General features: G+C 39.8%; 1 protein-coding gene across 2 annotated transcripts; it reads right to left on the bottom strand.

Annotated features, from left to right (window-relative positions):
- Window positions 1-1,965: 1,965 nt before the first annotated feature.
- Window positions 1,966-21,118, bottom strand: LOC134220053 (uncharacterized). Of its 2 annotated transcripts, none has more exons than XM_062698995.1 (3): window positions 21,009-21,118; window positions 20,541-20,623; window positions 1,966-4,142 (listed from the first exon to the last, which is right to left on the bottom strand). In XM_062698995.1, exon 3 carries the CDS (start codon window positions 4,129-4,131, stop codon window positions 2,215-2,217), a length of 1,917 nt encoding a protein of 638 aa, XP_062554979.1. In that variant the 5' UTR covers window positions 4,132-4,142; window positions 20,541-20,623; window positions 21,009-21,118; the 3' UTR covers window positions 1,966-2,214. The 2 variants fall into 2 exon arrangements, with proteins under 2 accessions (XP_062554979.1, XP_062554980.1); XM_062698996.1 differs by lacking the exon at window positions 21,009-21,118 and adding an exon at window positions 20,884-20,994.
- Between the last annotated feature and the right edge of the window lie 608 nt (window positions 21,119-21,726).

Genomic DNA, 21,726 nt, shown 5'->3' on the forward strand with positions numbered 1-21,726 from the left:
TGATCGTTCGCTAATTGGGGCACGACCTCGCTAATTGGGGCGTTTTGACAAGCGTCAATGTTGTTTACTTTTTGCATTGAACAAAGGAAAATTTTACGCGCCAGAAAATATCGATCCCGCCAAACACGGAAACCAAACGTCAACGCGTTTTTGGCATCACATTCTGACGTTTAGCTGCTTTTTAATTGGGTTTCGCCCCAATTAGCGAACCCCCAACTAAAAAGCGCCCCAACTAGAAAAACCCCAATTAGCGAACGTTCACTGTATTTACATGGGGAAAAAATCCGCGAACCAAATTCCCGAGGTGTGAGGCTACCTTAAGGCTGCCTCACACCTCGGGAAAATTTTCCAGCGGATTTTGAGCCCCGTGTATTTTAAATGGGGCCGGGATTTTGATTTTCCGTGTCCAAATTCCGAAAACATCGCATATGCAAAAATGCATGGGGAAAAAATCCGCGAACCAAATTCCCGAGGTGTGAGGCTACCTTAAAGGTAGCTACCTTAAAGGTAGCCTTACACCTCGGGAAAATTGTCCGCCGGAATTTGGTCCCCGTGTATTTTAAAGGGGGCCGGAATTTTTATTTTCCGTGCCCAAATTCCGAAAACATCGCATATGCAAAAACACATGGGGAAAAAATCCGCGGACCAAATTCCCGAGGTGTGAGGCTACCTTTAAGGCTGCCTTACACCTCGGGAAAATTTTCCGCCGGAATTTGGTCCCCGTGTATTTTAAAGGGGGCCGGGATTTTGATTTTCCGTGTCCAAATCCCGAAAACATCGCATATGCAAAAATACATGGGGAAAAAATCCGCGAACCAAATTCCCGAGGTGTGAGGCTACCTTACCCGCTCAGAAAGATCTTCTAGAAGTCTACCGTGATAAATAAATTATGCAAAAAGAACACTCTTTCACTTGCAAATAATTGTCACCTAACCTTGAACATTACAAAACTTTATACCCGGGAGCTTCCACTGCGCCAATTGTAGTGACGCTGATCGGCGAAATCGACCTATTTGGTTGCGTTGCGTTGCGTTGTAACGGAGTATTTCGTAGATTGCATACTGATAGCTGTCATGTATATTCTTTAACTTTCTTACCCCAACTGCTTATGGATTACTATTTGGGAATTAATAGCAATTATAGATAGTAGAATCTATAGATAGTGGAATATATAGATGAGCGAAGATAAATCCTCTGTCTCCAAACGAACTGTCAAACGTGTCTCCAAACGAGCATGACGTCACGATTTCAATGGAAACGTTAAGGGCTGTGACGTCATATGCGCGTGTGCACGGGCAAAAAAATCGACTCAGCCATGCTTTCGCTCATCTATAGATTCTACTATCTATAGTAGGCAATGGTAGTTTTCATGCTTTATCATTTTGGACCTCCAATTGGGTTGCTATTATAGATAGTGGAATATATAGATGAGCGAAGATAAATCCTCTGTCTCCAAACGAACTGTCAAACGTGTCTCCAAACGAGCATGACGTCACGATGTCAATGGAAACGTTAAGGGCTGTGACGTCATATGCGCGTGTACACGGGCAAAAAAATCGACTCAGCCATGCTTTCGCTCATCTATAGATTCTACTATCTATAGTACAGTTCTACTCACAAAGTCGAACGGAAACATGTTTTTTTAGACAGACTCATCATGCCTTCTTTTTCTACATCATACTCATCCTGAATTTCACATTTCAATGTTGGTGCGTTTCGAATTTTTATTCGATTTCGAATTTTTATTCGATAGTTTCACCCTTTCATACCGTCAGCATCATAGTAAATTTTGTATCTCATAATTCCTGTCACCAAGATGATGATGATGACGAAGATGCACTGTTAAGACATGTTTACTCATTTTATTATTTTATTTACCTCAGACTTAATTCTTCTACACCTAGCATCGTTTATTTTGGATGGAATTTCTCAATATTGTAATAAAATCGTTTTCTTGTATACTACTATAGTATTATTGGTTTTACATGAAAGTTTCTAGATTATACAATGACAATGTTAGATTATTGATCAACACTTCGGAAATACACCTTTATATCGGATGAAATCACCGCTAAATTAAGAGTAGGTGGCGCATATTTCCCCTATTGGCACGTTAACATTTTAGCATGCAATAAATCTGAAAGTAGTAAAAGACGTTATTTTAATATGATCCTGTTGCAAGTCATAGTAACAATGAAATTTCAATCAATAGCTTCACATAGTCGCCGAAAGTTGATTGGCAATGTGTACAATATTGTTAATTCTAGCCTCGGCATCTTGTCTGGCTTGCATGTTGGTCAAAGTTCTGGCATCTCGTTCCATAGTATCTATTACACTTCGTAGCTCATCAACAAAATTGAAATATGAACAAAGAGTCTTGAGTTCTTCGCAACATTTCTTGATTCCAGCTTCCTTATTATCTAGAGCGTTTTTTAGCGAATCGATATCCGAGCTCAGGCTATTGATTTTCTTCTGCAATTGAGCCTTCTTATTCGTATGTTTATCATGCAGTGCTTTCACATCGTGAAGAATGTCTTCTACGGTTTTCGTTTTTTTGACAGGTTTTTTCATATCATGGTAATGCGTAGAATGATCACATTCACAAACACGACAGTTGGCACCACTCATGCATGCGCAGCCTTTGAAAATATTGTCTCCTTGTGTGGAGGTGAATGAAAGACCACACCCCTCATGACACACTGTGGTATGTTTCATACAAATAGTGCTATGATAAGGGGCTGCTTCCAGCTCGACATAATCAACTTGTCTGGTCTGCTTATAATTTTCATATTTTTTTATGTCGGTCGTAATATCCTTTTCGGCAGTTTGTGCGCAAATAAGCTGATCTTGCATGCGTTGCAACTTTTTTACTTCAAGAAGAATTCCATGCAATTCAGCTTTGATCTTATTTCTTTTCAGTCGCATATCTTTGAATGCGGAAGTAGTTTTATTTCCAAGCTTTTTAATTTTCTGTGTTATTTTTTCAATTGTTTTCATAGATTTTTTCCAATGCTCCATAAGCTCATCCATCATTTCTACGTCTTCTCTCCATTCGTGTACTGATTTAACAAGTGCAGAATTATTCATGTGAAACACATTATCATTGGGCACTTTCCATGGATTCAGTTGCTTCAAATTAAAGCTGGCTGATGATTTGGAGCAGTTGGTCAAAACAACTACAAGGTTTTTGAGAAGAACATCAGGAACCGAACTCTTCAACAAAGTTAATGTGTTGCGAAGATTCACTGTTGCCCTCGACATTGTTCCATTAACGACAATAATAATGGCAGATAGGGTTCCTTTACTTTCAGCAGCGGCCATGATCTTCATGATGTGTTCATCGTCTTTGGCTGTCCCTTCTGTGTCACTAAGCCCTGGTGTATCGATGAAGTTGTAGCATGCAACATCCGTTGTGAAGGTATAAGTGATACATTCACTAGTTTTACTCTTCGTTTCATCATGGAGATCCTTTTCGGAATATTTCCATCCTTCTGTGGCTTGGTGATGCTTGGTGGGAATAGCAATTCTCAACTTGTGGATTGACCCACCAAGGAAATAGTTGGTTATATAATTGATAAGCGTAGATTTTCCTGCGCCAGTTTCCCCAAACAGCAGAATGTTGTATTGTTGGAGAGGTGCCCCGCGCCGTTGTTGTTTTTTTATTTCAAACGAACGTGGCTGTTGTTGAGCCCAAAATTGTTCATTTGGCTTCTGTTGTTCTGAATATTGTTGATGCTGCTGTTCTGATTCTAGATATCTTTGTTGTTGTAGATCCTGTTGTTTTGGATATTGAGTTTGGTGTTCCGGATATTCTGTTTGTTGTTCTGAATATTCATGTTTTTGCGCCTGCTGTGGGTGGTCTTGGTCTGGATATTTTTGTACTTGTGCCCTCTGTTTTCGTAGTTTTAGTTGCTCCAGTTGTTTCAATAGTTGCTGTTCCTGTTCATCAAGATGCTCTTCTAGTGAACTTGGATCATGCTCGATATCCTCATGTTCAACTCGTCGATGGGAATTACATTCGTCGATTTGTGATTCTTGATGTTCTCTAAGCATTGGTTGGTCCAGTTCATTTCGATCCTCTACCGTCTTTTTCTGAGGATGACTGTCACCTAATGTACGTGTTTTGAACATGCTAGTAACGTCTGGAAAAATAAATAGAAAACCGAAATATTATAAACTGTATCAGGTATACATTTGTATGTTCTTGTATGATGGTTGGTAGGTGTTCTTTAAATATGAGTTATTATCATAAACTTTTGTAATTTTAATACAGCCAGACATAGAAAACTGTTTATGTATTGGTATCATTTGTGTATATTATTCCGTAAAAAAAGTCACCCATGCATACCATTTCAAGAGACATATTCGATCAGCTGATTAAAATTGTACCATAAACTGATTGGACAGCTCCTTCTGTTTTAGTAAAATTGCATTGCAAGCCATCACCCGAGCAGCACACTTGTCATTAGGGTCTTGCCGACATTTCTCACCAACACGAACGCACGGCTTGTGGTTGCAAACAATCCCATTTGATTTTTCCGTGACAGTTGTTCGTGGTTGCAAACAAACTGAGTAAAAGTGTGAGTGAAATGTGCGTTTGCGTACACGCTCGCAGAAAGCCTAATGGATAAGGAACTGTGATTGAACGATCCCTTGCCATGAGCAAAGCACTTCTGTACAAAATCAACCTTTCAAAGCGCTATTGCGCCAAGTCTTTTCCCACACGCAATCCAACGTGGTACCGCATGAGCCATGCGCCTCCTCCTGTTTGTTCACGCTATCCGATACCGTCTAGCTGTTTGTCGTTGTCGGGCACTCTCTCCGGTGAACGAAGCTAACGTAGCATACACACTAGTCAAGCAGTTTCACCAGTATTGACTCCACCTCTCGTTTATGGCCCGTTTACATATGAGCTAGTTCTAGCGGACAATGCACTGTCCGACAATATTAGCGCGAAATTAGCACAATGTAAACAGGAATTGTCATCTGCTAATAGTGTTTACATTATGCTAATATCGCGCTACTATCCAGCATTTTACGTGCGGTAATGGCCGCCACAATTTAACTCACTTTTTGGTAGGATGCATTCGATTTGACGTTTGGCTTGTGTCGTATGACGCAGCAGCGATCATCATCATCATGAACATTGGCGTAAATAAGGGGGGGCCGGGGGGGGGGGGCTGGCCCCCTCCAGACCTACTTGTGGCCCCCTCAGAAAATTTTGAAAAGTAATTCCAACTTAGTTAGTTTTAATTTCATTTACATATTTCTTACATATTTCTTAATTTTGATTAAGAATTCTATAAACATATTTTTTGTTGCGTTTATCACATCTATGACCATTTGTTCAGCAAAGCATCGAAATATTTAAGTTGGACCCCCGGGAACATTTTCTCGATTTTTAAGCTAAAATCAATGCCGCTTCTAATTCAGTTGCTAGCTTAAAATAATAAATTTGTTCTGCATTTGTTTGACTAGTTTCCTGGTCGCAGAAACATAAAAACATAATTTGTATTAAGATATAAATATTTCTGTTCTATTAAACTACCATCCGCTTCAAAAAAAAACTGAAATGAGCACATGTACACAAATCCGGTCAATGAAATTTCGAACGACCATTCTTTCGAAAATCTTCGAGTTAATCGCAAGGTATGCCGCAAAACAGCTGATCAAATTCCTATGGAGCGTTTTGCTCTCGCTATATAATTTTGGCACAGAAAGATATAAAATTATAAAACTTAAGAATCTTTGTTACAATGACAGAAAAATCAAAAACGCATTCCATTGAAAGTATTAGAACAAAACTTAGGCAACCTTCGCACTCACAACAGAGATTGCATTAAAGAAATATTTTTATAATCCTCAAAAGATCTTGTTCCACTTAATTTTTTGGCGATTTCATAAGGATCATCGGAAAACTCTTTTGTGCCTGCTTTAGTTTAGTAGAATTTGTTTTTTAGGATAAAAAAATAGATTTAGAAACCAGTTCGTATCAGAAAACATTTCTTTTGCAGCACAATTCAGATCGATTTGGTTGCTTCTCAAGTCTCTTTGATTTTTGCAGAGAAATCTCTCACCTATTCAGAAAACCATAATAAAGCCTCTTCCTAACGTCAGTAACTACAAAAACCCTATGTTATTCTGGAATTGGATTTATGACTCATAATTGTATGACTCATGGAATTTATGACTCATAAAAAACACTTTAGGATTTCAAATTTGTGTTCATCGGTACTTAACTATTTCAGCACATAGCATACATTTTGGAATTGCATGAATACATTGATTATGACAAAATTTCGTGGAATTTATTCAACATCTTAAGAGTTTCAAAAATTTCAAGTTTAAAACAAAATCGAGATCTTTATGCATTAAGTAATCATGGAAATGCTTGAAAACTTTCAGAAATATACTCATATCAAATTTCATTTGACAGATAATTCGAAGAAGATTCTTGAATCTTAGATAACACACTTATCCACATTTAGTAACATGGAGAAGACAAGTTGACACAGACACAGCGTTTTGAAGCAATCACAGCATCATTGGAAATCAATTGTATTATTCGCGATTTTTTTTATGTTAGTTCTAGGACGAATGAGCGATAAACTTAGTCAAACAATTTCTATTGCAATCCATGCGCACAGTGCTTTAAATCGCCTTTGAAAATTACATCCCACCAGCTGGTGCCATGGCACCCCTAGACCGAGGCTCTAGTTACGCCTATGATCATGAATTCGTCATTATGATGATTAAAACTTATCGTTTTTGTGTCATACGACACAAGCCAGACTTCAAATTGTTTCCACCCTACCAAAAACTGAGTTGGATTGTGGCGGCCATTAGCGCTCGTAAAATGCTGGATTGTCGGATAGTGCATTGTCCGCTAGAACTAGCGAATATGTAAACGGGCCATTAGTCAAGCATCCTCCAAGCACCATCACCAGCGGTGCGAACGCTCAATTTATCCGACCAATAATATCAAACACGAACACCCGAAGCTCCAACTTGAACACCAACCATCAACAAATATAAGGGGGTTTGTGCGACATCACAGAAGCGTTCTATGCACAGCTGGAGCAGACATACGATGGATGCCCACTGCGGGACGTCAAAATCGTCATCGGCGACATGAACGCTCAGGTAGGAAGGGAAGAAATGTATAGACCGCTCATCAGACCGGATAGTCTGCATACCGTATAGAACGACAACGGCCAACGATACATAAACTTTGCAGTCTCCCGCGGAATGGTAGTCCGAAGCACTTTCTTCCCCCGCAAGGCCACATGGAAATCACCTAATCAAGTAACGGAAAACCAAATCGACCACGTTCTAATCGACGGAAAATTCTTCTCCGCCATCACGAACGTCCGCACTTACCGCAGTGCGAAGATTGAATCCGGCCACTACCTCGTTGCAGTATGTTTGCGCTCAAAACTCTCGACGGTGTACACCACGCGTCGGAGTCGTCCGCCGCGACTAAACATTGGGCGATTACAAGACGGTAGACTAGCCCAAGACTATGCGTAGCAGCTGAAAGTGGCACTCCCAACGGAAGAGCAACTAGGCGCAGCGTCTCTTGAAGATGGCTACCTTTCCAGCCATCTTCAAGAGACGCCATTGGAAGCACCGCAACCGCTGCACTAGGCACGGTGCTCCTGGGATCAAGGAAACGACTGGTATGAGGGCGAATGTGAGCAGTTTGTTGAGGAGAAGAATGCAGCATGCGCGAGATTGCTGCAACACCGCACAGGGGCGAACTAGGCACGATACAAACGGGCGAGGAACAGACAAAACTCGATTTTCCGGAGAAAAAAGCGCCAGCAGGAAGAACGAGACCGTGAAGAGACGGAGCCGCTAATAACGCACGAAAGTTCTATGAGAAACTAAACCGTTCACGTAAGGGTATCGTGCCGCAGACCGATATATGTAAGGACATAAACGGGAACCTCTTTACAAACGAGCGTGAGGTGATCTAAAGGTGGCTGCAGCACTACGATTCATTCATTTATTTAGTATACGTCTAAACAGATAACACTGAATCAACAATTTGACGCCACAATGAACGGTTCGAGGCCGCATCTCTCCATCCTCGGATACGCCCCACGCTCGCCAAGTCGTTTTGCACCTGGTCTGCCCATCTCGCTCGCTGCGCTCCACGCCGTCTCGTACCTGCCGGATCGGAAGCGAACACCATCTTTGCAGGGTTGCTGTCCGGCATTCTTGCAACATGTCCTACTCATCGTACCCTTCCGGCTCTTGCTACCTTCTGGATACTGGGTTCGCCGTAGAGTTGGGCGAGCTCATGATTCATTCTTCGCCGCCACACACCGTCTTCTTGCACACCGCCAAAGATGGTCCTAAGCACCCGTCTCTCGAATACTCCGAGTGCTTGCAAGTCCTCCTCGAGCATTGTCCATGTTTCATGTGCGTAGAGGACAACCGGTCTTATAAGCGTCTTGTACATGACACACATTTGGTGCGGTGGCGAATCTTTTTCGACCGCAGTTTCTTCTGGAGCCCGTAGTAGGTCCGACTTCCACAGATGATGCGCCTTCGTATTTCACGACTAACGTTGTTGTCAGCCGTTAGCAAGGATCCGAGGTAGACGAATTCCTCGACCACCTCGAAGGTATCCCCGTCTATCGTAACACTGTTTCCCCGGCGGGCCCTGTCGCGCTCGGTTCCGCCCACAAGCATGTACTTTGTCTTTGACGCACCAGTCCAACTTTTGTTGCTTCACATTTCAGGCGGGTGTACAGTTCTGCCACCTTTGCAAATATTCGGCCGACAATGTCCACAATGCAGCACTACGAAGAGCACCTGAATGGCGATGAGTCAGACTACGGTGGCGGTATGATAATGAACCTAGGAGCACGCGCGCAGGACATGCGACTTCCGGCTCCGAATCTCTAGGGAATCCAGGAGGAGATCGGCGGGCTAAAAACAACAAAGCCCCTGGAGTTGACCAACTACCAGGAGAGCTATTCAAACACGGTGGTGAAGCACTGGATAGAGCGCTGCACTGGAGAATTACCAAGGTATGGGAGGATGAGGTTCTGCCGCAGGAGTTGATGGAAGGTGTCGTGTGTCCCATCTACAAAAAGGGTGATAAGCTGGATTGTAGGAACTGCCGCGCAATTACATTGTAAACGCCGCCTACAAGGTACTCTCCCAAATTTTATAAACGCCGCCTACAAGGAACTCTCCCAAATTTTATAACACCAATCGCAAGAGAGTTCTTGGGGCAGTACCAGGTGGGAATTAAGAGTGAACGCTCTACCACAGACCAGGTGTTCACCGTACGTCAGATATTGCAGAAATGCCGCGAATACAACACGCCCACACATCATATATTTATCGACTTCAAAGCCACATGTGATACAATCGATCGGGACCAGCTATGGCAGCTAATGCACGAAAACGGATTTCCGGATAAACTGGCAAGAGTTACGGCAAGGTGATGGTCTTTCGTGTCTGCTATTCAACATCGCTTTGGAAGGGATAATACGAAGGGTAGGGATCGACACGAGTGGCACGATTTTCACGAAGTCCGTCCAGTTATTTGGTTTCGCCGACGACATACATATTACGCAACTTTGAGAGGATGGAGGAAGCCTACATCAGACTGAAAAGCGAAGCTAAACGGATTGGACTAGTCATCAACACGTCGAAGACGAAGTACATGATTAGAAGAGGCTCAAGAGAGGACAATGTAATCCACCCACCCCGAGTTTGTATTGGTGGTGACGAAATCAAGGTGGTTGAAGAATTCGTGTACTTAAGCTCACTGGTGACCTCCGATAACGATACCAGCAGAGACATTCGGAGACGCATCATGGCAGGAAATCGTATGTACTTTGGACTCCGCAAAATGCTCCAATCGAATAGAGTTCGCCGCCGTACCAAACTGACAATCTACAAAACCCTTATTAGCCCGGTAGTCCTCTACGGACAAGAGACCTGGACGATGCTCGTGGAGGACCAACGCGCACTGGAAGGAAGATGCATAATATTTACACAGTTTGACTTTGGTTTAGCACTAGTCTAAATCCCAAAACACGTAGTTTTTCACTGTGTTATTTTACAGTTTTGCACCTGATTTACCAATACAACTGAGTTGCAACTGCCAATTTTATATGGGTGGAATAAACAAGTAGAAGAAAAAACAATCCACAAAAAAGACAATCGTAATAGACTTAGTACAAAATACATTAGAAATTTGTTTGGGAAATATTCATAAGATTAATTTAGGATTTTTCCAACGTGAATGTGTTTTAATGCAATCTGGAAATTGGAAGAAATTTAATATTTCTTTTTTAAACCTCTAAGAAAATACCGTTGGGAATCTTTATATACGGCCAGAAAAGTATCTTTCAGCATATTCCAAAAGAAATTCTTTCTGGAATATGTGGTGATAGCGATTAAGTTAAAAAATAAATAAAAAAAATTAAAGTCGAACAAGTATTTAAATGTACTGAAAAAGCTAAAAAAGAAGTACAAGGCACTTATTATAAATCTTTGCATATCACAAATTCTTTAACATGTGATGTAAGCAAGCTTTGAAAGCTCAGTGCATATTGCTGGCAATTCGCCAAAAAGTAGGCAATTATATTGCACCTAATGAACGTGAATGCATTCATGGTAAAATATGGCAACAAGGTATGAATTGCACGAATGGAGTGTTAACCCATCACTACCGGACCATGTCTCATATGTCTATAGATATGAGTAAATTGTTAGAAACAATTTGAATTTTTGGCCGATGTGTTTAGGCGCATCAACGGTGAGACCTGCACCTGGGCGGAGACTACCGTAGCGTAGTGCCCATTCCTGGACCAGGACCTACAGGAGTAGGTCCGAGCAGCGGTGGACCCATAGGAATAGGTCCGTGTTCCCGGTGGCAGTAGTAGGCAGCGGGTAAGCGGGTGGCACCGCCCCTGCTGGTCGAAATGCCGCCGGAGGAAGCAGTTCCCGATGACAATCAAGTCAGAGAGCGGGTAGAACTGCTCTCTACTTAGATTGTCGTTCGGTGGTAGCGGCAATCGCTCCGATTAGGAGCAGTGGTCGGATCGGTCACGACAGAATAGTTTCAAAGTTTATCTGGAATTTGTTCGATTTTTTTTCCATTGATTGTTTTGAGAGTTCTTCAAGGAATTATTTCGGGAGAAGTTCTTTATAAAATTTTTAAAGATTTTGTCCCAGAATTCTTCATGAAATTTCTTCAGAAATTCTTCCTAAAATCTTTTCTTGAACTATTCTATGTATCCTTGTTGAATTCTCCCAGAAACTCATTGGAGAATTCTTTCAGGCATTCTTTAATAAATTCTTCAAGAATAATTCCAGGCTATGTTATAAAATGTCATCGGTATGTCAATTGTCTATTTATTCAGAGCCTCATCCACTTCATAATGTTTATGAACCCATAATTTCCGAAAGAACTTTCGGAGGAGGTAGTGGAGTAATTGCAAGACAAATTCCGAGAGTTATTTTCGGGAAAATTCACTGGAAGGAATTTTTGGAAGATTTTTCGGAGGAATTTCAGAAGGAATATTTCCAAGTCGTGGTCCAGAAGTGCTTTCAGGAGGCTTCCTAGAAGAGTTTCAAAAGAAACTCATAGAAGACATTCGAAATCAGTTTTTGGAGGAATTGAATTTCAGAAGAATATGTTTGGAGGATTTGTAGAAGAAGCTGGAAGATTTGTGAGAAAACCCCGTCTAGAAATCTCAAGAGCATCTGCAATATTTTCAGAAAATAAACTTATGTAGGAATATCAAGCTTGAGCTTAACATTTTACCTCATTTTATTGTCTCAGTCAACTAATTGACAAATAGTTAACTTCCCAAAGAACACAACGTTTTTTAAGCCTCTTATTATTTAAAAAATCGAAAAAAAGCTGAAAAATAACTTTATTTGTGAAATAGCCTGATGTTGGTTCTAAATCGGTCAAATGTTCAGAAAAACCTAAAAAATAAGCCTTTGTCGATTTTTAGTTTTAAATTTTGAAAATCAAAAAACATTATTCTTCTTAGACTTCTTAAAAGATTAAAAACGAATTAAAAACGAACCCCGTTAATATGAATGATTAGAATGAAAATTCATACTTTAAGCTCTGACAGGAAATCTAATATTATTTTCAAAACATCGGAACATTCATAGTTTAAATTTTATTATATTTAATCTAAGTTTCCAGAAATACTGTTCATTTTGCTAAAAATAATATTGTTTCCGCAATTAGTATTTCATTACCATATATCAAGCTCTATCTGGTAAAAGGGCGAATGTCGCAAGAGAGAATTCTCTTCGTCGACTTCCCCTCTTTTTAATAAAAGTGACAAGCAGAGGATTTCTTTGCATTTTATTGTACGTGGATTTCCCTATTGGACCCGACCGTTCGAAATAGTCGCTCCTTGAACGGTCGTTGAAATCGCCGTTTTCACCTTCACACCCATCTTCATAGTAAAATCTGTCAAAACTGGCAAGTCTGCCACGTGCTTTTTGCTGTTTCCCTCGGACTTCTCTTTCTTTTTCCAATGTTTTGACATCTGTTTTGATAGACAAGGAGCAAAAAACAAGGTAATCTACCAAACATTTATTGAGTTTGGCAAACCTTGCTGGAAAGGGGAACGTTTAAAATAGGCAAGTGAACTGACCTTCGAATCCATTGGTCAAGTAAATCTACAATATCACCTCATAATGCAAGTTCGCATATTTTTCTATCGTTCTGAGGCGATGAACCCCAAAGAAATCAGCTGCTCAATCAAATCAAAAGAGGGGAAGTCGACGAAGAGAATTCTCTCTTGCGACATTCGCCCTTATTCCAGATAGAGCTTGATATACTAGAGTGAGGCGCAGTTGTATGGAAAATGCCGAATCACTTTGCTGAAGAAAATAGGTGGCTGTCACGTATACAAAAAAAATGTTAATACGCTTCGTAGATATGTATTGTTCAAATTGTGTGCGGAAAATCAACCTTTGGTTGTTAAAGGGCAAAACCATTCTTCCTTCTTGTCCGGATTTCTACATTCAGAAATGATTCCGAATAACTCCAATTAGCTCCCCAGCCCTATAAGTATAAGATCAATAGTTTTAAGATAACACTCAGTTAAATGATTGGTCCACGTAGTTCGGATGCCATGTATAGATGCCAGAAAAGTGTTTTTTAACATTTTTTTTTAAATTTTATTATTTTTTTAACTATTTTTATTTCCTAATTATCTAATACATGCATTCATCTCTTAGACTAGGTGTTCCGTGTTTTCTTAACACTATCATCCTTATTTGCTATGTTACTTTTTAGTTATTATTAATACATTTCAATTGCCTCTGGCAGTTAGAATTTTTCCTCTGGTTGAATTAAACCATGTAGGAATTACAATGTTTTCTACTTAAACTAAACTTAACCTAATGTATACTAAGGGTACAAGGAGCTAATCGTTGCAATAGAAGATTGCAACGATTTTTGTCTAAAATTGGAAATTATTTTGTTGGACATTTGTTGCAATGTCTCAATATTAGAAATTCTATGAAGTTCATTGGTACTATACCACGGAGGCAACTTCAGGATCATTTTCAGAATTTTATTTTGAATCCTCTGAAGTGCCTTCTTTCTGTTATTGCAGCAACTATTCCATATTGGCACAGCATACAACATGGCAGGTCTAAAAATTTGTTTGTAAATCAAAAGTTCGTTCTTAGGACAAAATTTTGATTTTCTGTTTATAAGTGGATAAAGACACTTAATATATTTGTTACATTTGGCTTGAAGGCCTTCAATGTGATTTTTAAAAGTTAATTTTTGATCTAGCAGAAGTCCTAAATATTTAGCTTCGCTAGACCAATTAATTGGAACCCCATTCATAGTGACAATATGTCTGCTAGAAGGTTTCAAATAAGAAGCTCTCGGCTTATGTGGGAAAATTATAAGCTGAGTTTTGGAAGCATTCGGGGAAATTTTCCATTTTAGCAAGTAAGTGGAGAAAATATCCAAACTTTTTTGCAATCTACTACAAATGACACGAAGGCTACGCCCTTTGGCTGAAAGACCCGTGTCATCTGCAAACAAAGATTTTTGACACCCTGGTGGTAAATCAGGTAAGTCAGAAGTAAAAATGTTATACAATATGGGCCCCAGTATGCTGCCTTGGGGAACACCAGCTCTAACAGGTAATCTATCAGATTTAGAATTCTGATAGTTTACCTGCAGTGAGCGATCTGATAAATAATTTTGAATTAGTTTAATAATGTACACAGGAAAATGAAAATTCATCAATTTTACAATCAAACCTTCATGCCAAACACTGTCAAATGCTTTCTCTATATCAAGAAGAGCAACTCCAGTCGAATATCCTTCAGATTTGTTGAGCCGAAATAAATTCGTAGCAAATAATAACTGATAAGTGGTTGAATGCCCATGGCGAAAACCAAATTGCTCATCAGCAAAAATAGAATTGTCATTAATATGAATCATCATTCTATTTAAAATAATCTTTTCAAACAGTTTGCTTATTGAAGAAAGCAAACTGATTGGGCGATAACTAGAAGCCTCAGCTGGATTTTTGTCCGGCTTCAAAATTGGAACAACTTTGGCGTTTTTTCATTTATCTGGAAAGTATGCCAATTGAAAACATTTGTTAAATAAATTAACCAAAAAGAATAGAGAGCTCTCAGGAAGTTTTATGATAAGTATGTAGAAAATACCATCATCACCCGGGGCTTTCATATTTTTAAATTTTCTAGTAAAAGATCTCACTTCATCCAAATTAGTTCCCAACGAAGGGTCAAAAACATTCTCTTGATTGAGAATGTCTTCGAAGCTCCGTGTAACCTGATCCTCAATTGGACTAGTGAGACCTAGACTAAAATTATGGGCACTCTCAAACTGCGGAGCAAGTTTTTGAGCCTTTTCGCCATTTGTTAAAAACAAGTTTGTCCATTGGGATATTGATTAGTATAATATCCCGCAGAACAATCTTCAAATAAAATTTTACCATTGGAATTGCTTTGAGCATTATTCCATGAACGGTGTTTGGCATTGAAGTCACCAATTACGAAGAATTTTGATTTGTTGCGAGTCAGAATTTGAAGATCAGCTTTCAACAAATTCTTTTGCTGCCCATTGCATTGAAAAGGCAAGTAGGCTGCAATGAAGGAAAATTGTCCAAAATTTGTTTCAACAGAAACTCCCAAGGTTTCAAAAACTTTGGTTTCAAACGAAGAAAATAATTTATGTTTGAAACGTCTATTGATGACAATGGCGACCCCACCACAGGCGCTGTCAAGACGATCATTTCTGTAGATAAAATAGTTTGGATCTCTTTTAATGGAGAGTCCTGGTTTTAAATACGTTTCAGTTATAATGGCAATATGCACATTATGAACTGTTAGGAAGTTGAACAATTCATCTTCCTTACCCTTTAGAGAGCGGGCATTCCAATTTAGAACTTTCACACAATTATTTGGATCCATTGAAACGGAGTCCGATAACAATTTTTTGTGTGTACTTTATACCAACCTGAACAGCTTCAGGAATGGTATTTGCTTTGAACATTGCATCAATCATGTGATGCAATTGTTCAGTTAAAAAATCAAAATCGGTAGCAGTCATGCTACCTGAATCGGCAACATGACCGTTATTTAATTTTGTCTACCAGCAGCGATGTTTGCATACGTAGGTACATTCGAAAAATTGGAATTTACTGAAGTGCTTGCTACCCGTTGGCGAGCGGCAACATTTGTTTGTGAATTGTGGTGGGTATGAACTGCTCGACCGGTAACTGGTTTCGAAGTTTGAGCGTTTGAAAAATTTCTACCCGTCGAATCTGGGATCCGATTGGAATTTCCCGTCATCAATTTTGCACGGGAATTCAAAACTTTTTTGCGTGAAGGGCCCCACAATTTGCGCACTTAAATTTATTGGAATCTTCTCTCACAGGACAGGCGTCCTTGGCGTGAGAAGTTCCACCACAAATCATGCATTTAGCATCCATGTGACAATGTTTGGTTCCATGACCCCACTTTTGGCACTTACGGCACTGGGTGGGGTTTTGGAAATTTCCCCCCGGCCTGCGGAAATGTTCCCATGTAACACGGACATGAGACATAATACAGGCCTTTTCCAAACTTTTCATATTATTTAGTTCACTTTTGTTAAAATGAACTAAATAAAATTCCTGAGAAATGCCCCTCTGGGAGTGGGATTTCTTTTTCATCTTAATTACTTGGACTGGTGAAAATCCAAGTAATTGAGAAATTTCAATTTTAATCTCATCCAGTGCAGCACATTCAAAGTTAATTGCCTATATGCCGGGTATTAAGCCACCCGTCTAGGACTTTTTCCGCCCCATAATCGGTAGGGAGAGCCTTCACTCCGCTACCAATGACAACGGCCTACGGCTAGTAAATTTTGCTGCTGCCAGAGGGATGGCCATCAGTAGCACCTACTTTGCACGAAAGAACATCCGAAAGCACACCTGGAGACACACAAATGGTGAAACTTGCAACCAGATAGACCATGTTCTGGTGGACGGGCGCCACTTCTCGGATGTTATCGATGTGCGGACATTCAGAGGTCCGAACATTGACTCTGATCACTACCTCGTTGTCAGTAAAATTCGATCACGGTTGTCAACTGTATCGAACGAAAGATCATAGCGAACGATGCGTTACAATATCCAGCGATTGTCGGCGGAAGGAGTATCGGCTGAGTACCGCCAGAAGCTCGACGAACGGATAAGTGCAATCAACGTTAGCGGCAACATCAACGATCTATGGGAGTCGATCCATGGAGCGGTGAGCACAACAGCACGAGAAGTGGTAGGCACTGCACAGAGGCGACCCAGGACGGGTTGGTTCGATGTGGAGTGTCAGAGAGTGACAGACGAGAAGAACGTTGCCAGAAGCCGGATGTTGGTGTCGGGTACCCGATCGAATAGAGATCGGTACAAGGAAGCAAGAGCAGCCGAAAAACGAACCCACCGCAGGAAGAAAAAAGAGTACGAAGAACAAGTTATTAGTGAGGCGCAGGAAAAAATGGAGCAGAACGATATGCGGAGGTTTTATGAGTCTGTCAATGGCGTGCGGAGAAAGACAGCGCCATCTCTCGTCATGTGCAACAACCAACAAGGGAATTTGCTGACAGATAAAACTGAAGTGGCTGCCAGGTGGAAGCAACATTTCGAGACTTTGTTGAATGGAAGTTGGAAATATTAGCGACGATGGACAAGCTGTGGAGTCACCTACACTAGATGAGGTTAAACAAGCTGTTAAAGAGCTGAAAAACAATAAGGCTGCGGGGAGGGACCAGCTCCCGGCTGAACTTCTCAAACATGGCAGTGAGCAGCTTTATGAAGTTCTGCACCATATTATGTCGAAAATATGGGAAGACGAGGAAATGCCTGCTAGCTGGTTGGACGGCCTCATTTGCCCTCTCTTTAAGAAAGGGCACAGACTGGAGTGCGCCTATTTCCAAGGAATAACCCTCCTTAATTCGGCGTACAAAATTATGTCCCGTATTCTGTTCAACAGATTGAGACCGCTTGAAGAGTCCTTCGTCGGCGAATACCAAGCAGGTTTTCGTGAGGGTCGATCAATCGACGGATCAAATGTTTACCCTGAGACAAATCCTTGATAAATTCCGGGAGTACAACTTGCAGACACATCATCTGTTTATTGATTTCAAGGCGGCGTACGATTCAGTGAAACGGAATGAATTATGGCAAATTATACTTGAACATGGTTTTCCGGCGAAACTGATACGGCTGATTCGTATAACGTTGGACGGATCGAAATCAAGTGTAAGGGTTGCGGATGAAATATTGACGTCATTCGTTACCTTAGATGGATTAAAGCAGGGTGATGCACTCTCGAATCTACTGTTCAATATAGCGCTCGAGGGAGCGATTAGGAGAGCTGGCGTGCAAAGAAGCGGTACCATTATCACAAGATCGCTTATGCTCCTGAGTTTTGCGGACGATATCGATATTATCGGAATTGATCGCCGTGCCGTGGAAGAGGCTTTTGTGGATTGGACTCACGATCAATACCAGCAAAACGAAGTATATGGTCGCTGGCAATCAACGTGGGTTCATTAGTGGTGGTGGTAGCGAAATAGTGCTGGATGGTGAAAAATTTGAAGTGGTAGAAGAATTTGTGTATCATGGAACATTAGTGACGTGCGATAATGATGTTACCCGCGAGGTGAAAAGGCGTATTGCAGCTGCAAATAGGGCTTATTACGGACTTCGTAACCAGCTTAAGTCCCGTAGTCTGCAAACGAAAACAAAACTCGCGCTGTATACTACTCTGATTCTTCCGGTGGCTTTATACGGCCATGAAACATGGACGTTAAAGGAGGCTGATCGGAGAGCTCTCGGAGTGTTTGAGCGTAAGGTGCTGCAGACAATACTCGGTGGTAAACAGGAGAACGGTATCTGGCGGCGTCGCATGAATCACGAATTGTACCAGGTGTATAAAGGGCTGGATATTATTAAGCTTATACAACACGGCAGACTACGGTGGACTGGTCACGTTGTTCGTATGCCGGAAGAACGTCAAGCGAAGATAATATTTAGTAGAGAACCCGGAAGAGGCCGCATGCTTCGTGGAAGGCCGCGTACACGATGGCTTTTTGCAGTTGAAGAGGATCTGGGGGCGCTCAATGTTCAGGGCGACTGGAAGCGATTGGCCCAGGATCGAGTCCAGTGGAGAAGGATACTCCATTCGGCGTAGGTTCATCGAAGAGCTGTAGCCCATCAAGTATTAAGTATCAAGTAAGTAAGTTATGAATGTTATTAGCTTTTTGGTATTTTACGTGTGGACATGACATCAAAAATTTCCAAAGGCAAGTACATCTATAGATATATCGCTTCACGGCTTACCGAACTATGCAATGCAACAAAATTTATTGGCAAGAATGATCATTAGTAAATTAGACTGTACAATTTTGGTACAGACTTATCGAATTAAAGTCCATTTTTCGTCATTGCAAAAAAAAAAAAATAATAACGTGTGCAACTCGTTGCAAAACTAGATTTTTCAACTTGCTGCACAAACCACTATTTTATTGTTATCGTTTTTTACAGATCATTTTTAAATATTCAGAATTATTCAGGAATGAATGATTCTTGATGTTCCGAAAAGAATAAAACGATTGAAAAATATGTGGTAAAGCTGATTTGAAAATATAGACTTACCTAATACGCAAAAAAATCGAAAATGAACTTAATCTGGAAGTTAGAATGTTTGTCCCTGCGATTTCTTTTTATTGACGTTGAGGTGTAAACGGATTTCAGGATATACTTGCCTAACAAAAGTTACCGGTTCCATTCAATCCACTAATGAAAATGGCTAAATTTTAATGCCTTTGGAATAGGCAGATAAAAAAGTCATTGAAACTAAACTGTATGAAAAAATCTCCCGTTGTCATTAACTGCTAAAAACCTTAAGCAATGTCGATCCATGCAAAATACATAACGGTTTAGATAGAATTATTTTAAAAGCAACACTAGTAACTAATTGAATTTGTTTGAATAATATTTTGTAGCTCTGTGGAAGAACCAATGAAATAACGGGACAAATTGAGGTTTTTCTAGATTACGACGGGACAACACAATAAGGTCTAAAAAACGGGACAGTGCCGTTTAATGCGGTACGTATGTATACGTCGATCGACTCGAGTAACACAAAAGTCGTTAGTTAGTTGCCGCAACTTATATGTGACCGAATTTAATCACATATAAGTTGCTGAAAACAAATCAGAAGAAAATGTGCTACTTGGGGACTATAATTTGGTGTTAGAAATGACTTAGCGAACAAGGCACTGGAGCGAAATAATGAAATTGAATTAGCTATTGTTTCTAAATAAACATAGTCTGAAAACACCATTCCATAATGGGATAACTTAATTTAATCAAAAGAAACATCCATAAATTACGCAACGCTTAGCTGGGAGGGGTTGCAAGATGTATGACGATCCATTCATTTTTTAAAGGATTCATACAAAAAGTGTAATATAGTGTGTTGAATAACTCCTTGCCATAATACCTTTCTATAATTATGAAAGAAATCTTAATGAAATATCAAATAAATGAAATTCCATTTCGTTGATGTCACAATATGACGCTAATTGAATCTGTTCCACCCTCCTTTGTTGGTTTAATAAGTTCTACTCAGTGAATTTTCAACACCAGAAGCTAATAATGCATTTTTGCTCATTTTATAGAGCAACCTTGCCTATTGGGACTGACGGCAGCGCGAACATGCTTTTTTACTTCACCCGGCAACTCATATAGGACGTCAATTTTAATATGTTTAACAAACCATTAAAACGCATTTTAGCAGAAAAAAGTTTGATTTTTCGAGTTAGAAATTTCATTTACTTTTAGATTAGTAACACTAAAGTTGAATTATTTGATTAAAAACATGTGTTGATGAAAAGCCTAACATGTAGGGGAACGGTTCGGCACTTCATCTAATAGCAAGGAAATCAAAGACTTAAGTTTCACAAGAAATGACACGAATGATGAAGCACATGTACTCACCGGTTTATATTGAAGAACACGTCAGCAAATCTTATATGCGTATGGAAAGAACTAACAGCGTATCCGTTTGAGTGCTTGCGTATCTATGATTTTTAAAATTGGGATTTAATTTAACTAAATCACTTGTTACACATTTTAAATAAATCGCAAATTTCTGTGAAATTTCACCGAAATATCAACAGCAGAACTGTTCAGTAAATAATTTTACTCCTATTACTTCCATTGCATAAATCAAAACAGGGTTTTCATTTTAAAACATTTTCTTCCATTTTAATTACACGAAACATTGCATAGAATGAGTAAATCAATTTATCGAATAATGATTTTTCGATATTTATCTCACTTTTTTCCACCAACCGGTGAAGTAATTACACAACAGTTCTGCTGTTAAGTTTGTATATATCTGTAAATGTGCAACATATTATATCTCTAGATTATTTTTTGTAATAATTTACAAATTTTACAAACCTTTCACAATGACTAAAATTGAATTTAAAATAAACTGAGCCAACAAAAATCCATGCACAACGAGCGGAAGCTGATTTGGCAATGAAAAAACTTCCCTATCAAACGTTGCACGATGCGGTACGAGCATCAATGTAAAGAAAGGTTTACACAGAGCAACCGAATTCGATTGAGAACGCGTGCCCCGTCATACGAACAAAAAACCATGAACGTAAGTATTAGCATTTAAATGTAAAAATTGCATTACAAATAGGTATTGATTGTAACTTTTATTTATTTATTGAAAACTAACGAAAAATTCCCAGCATTGCCTGATGGGTGTTTGTGTTGCAAATGTCATATACTGAACTATTCGCAGCACCGCACTCTAGATCAATTTTCGTGCTATTGTTTTGTTTCTCTCAACCACTGACCCAAAGTTGCATTCTACTGATTTTTTTAGATTTCCACGTTGAATTAACCAATTTTTGTACGTTAATTAAATTTGCAAAATGTCACTATTTACATGACAAAGTAACGAGGAAAGGTCAAAACATTACTAAATTCTAGTAGGTTAAACCTCCAATGTATGAAAAAAATCATTAAAATGCTATAATTAATCGGCATATAAACCTAGCATTACTATGCATGAAGTTCAGATCCACTAACTCAGCATTGGTCAGTTAAGTGTAAGCGGGTTGCGCCGTTGCTAGCTGGTCTGAGATCATTAGTCATACATCAG

The sequence above is a fragment of the Armigeres subalbatus genome, chromosome 3, assembly GCF_024139115.2.
Source record: "Armigeres subalbatus isolate Guangzhou_Male chromosome 3, GZ_Asu_2, whole genome shotgun sequence".
NCBI lineage: Eukaryota > Metazoa > Arthropoda > Insecta > Diptera > Culicidae > Armigeres > Armigeres subalbatus.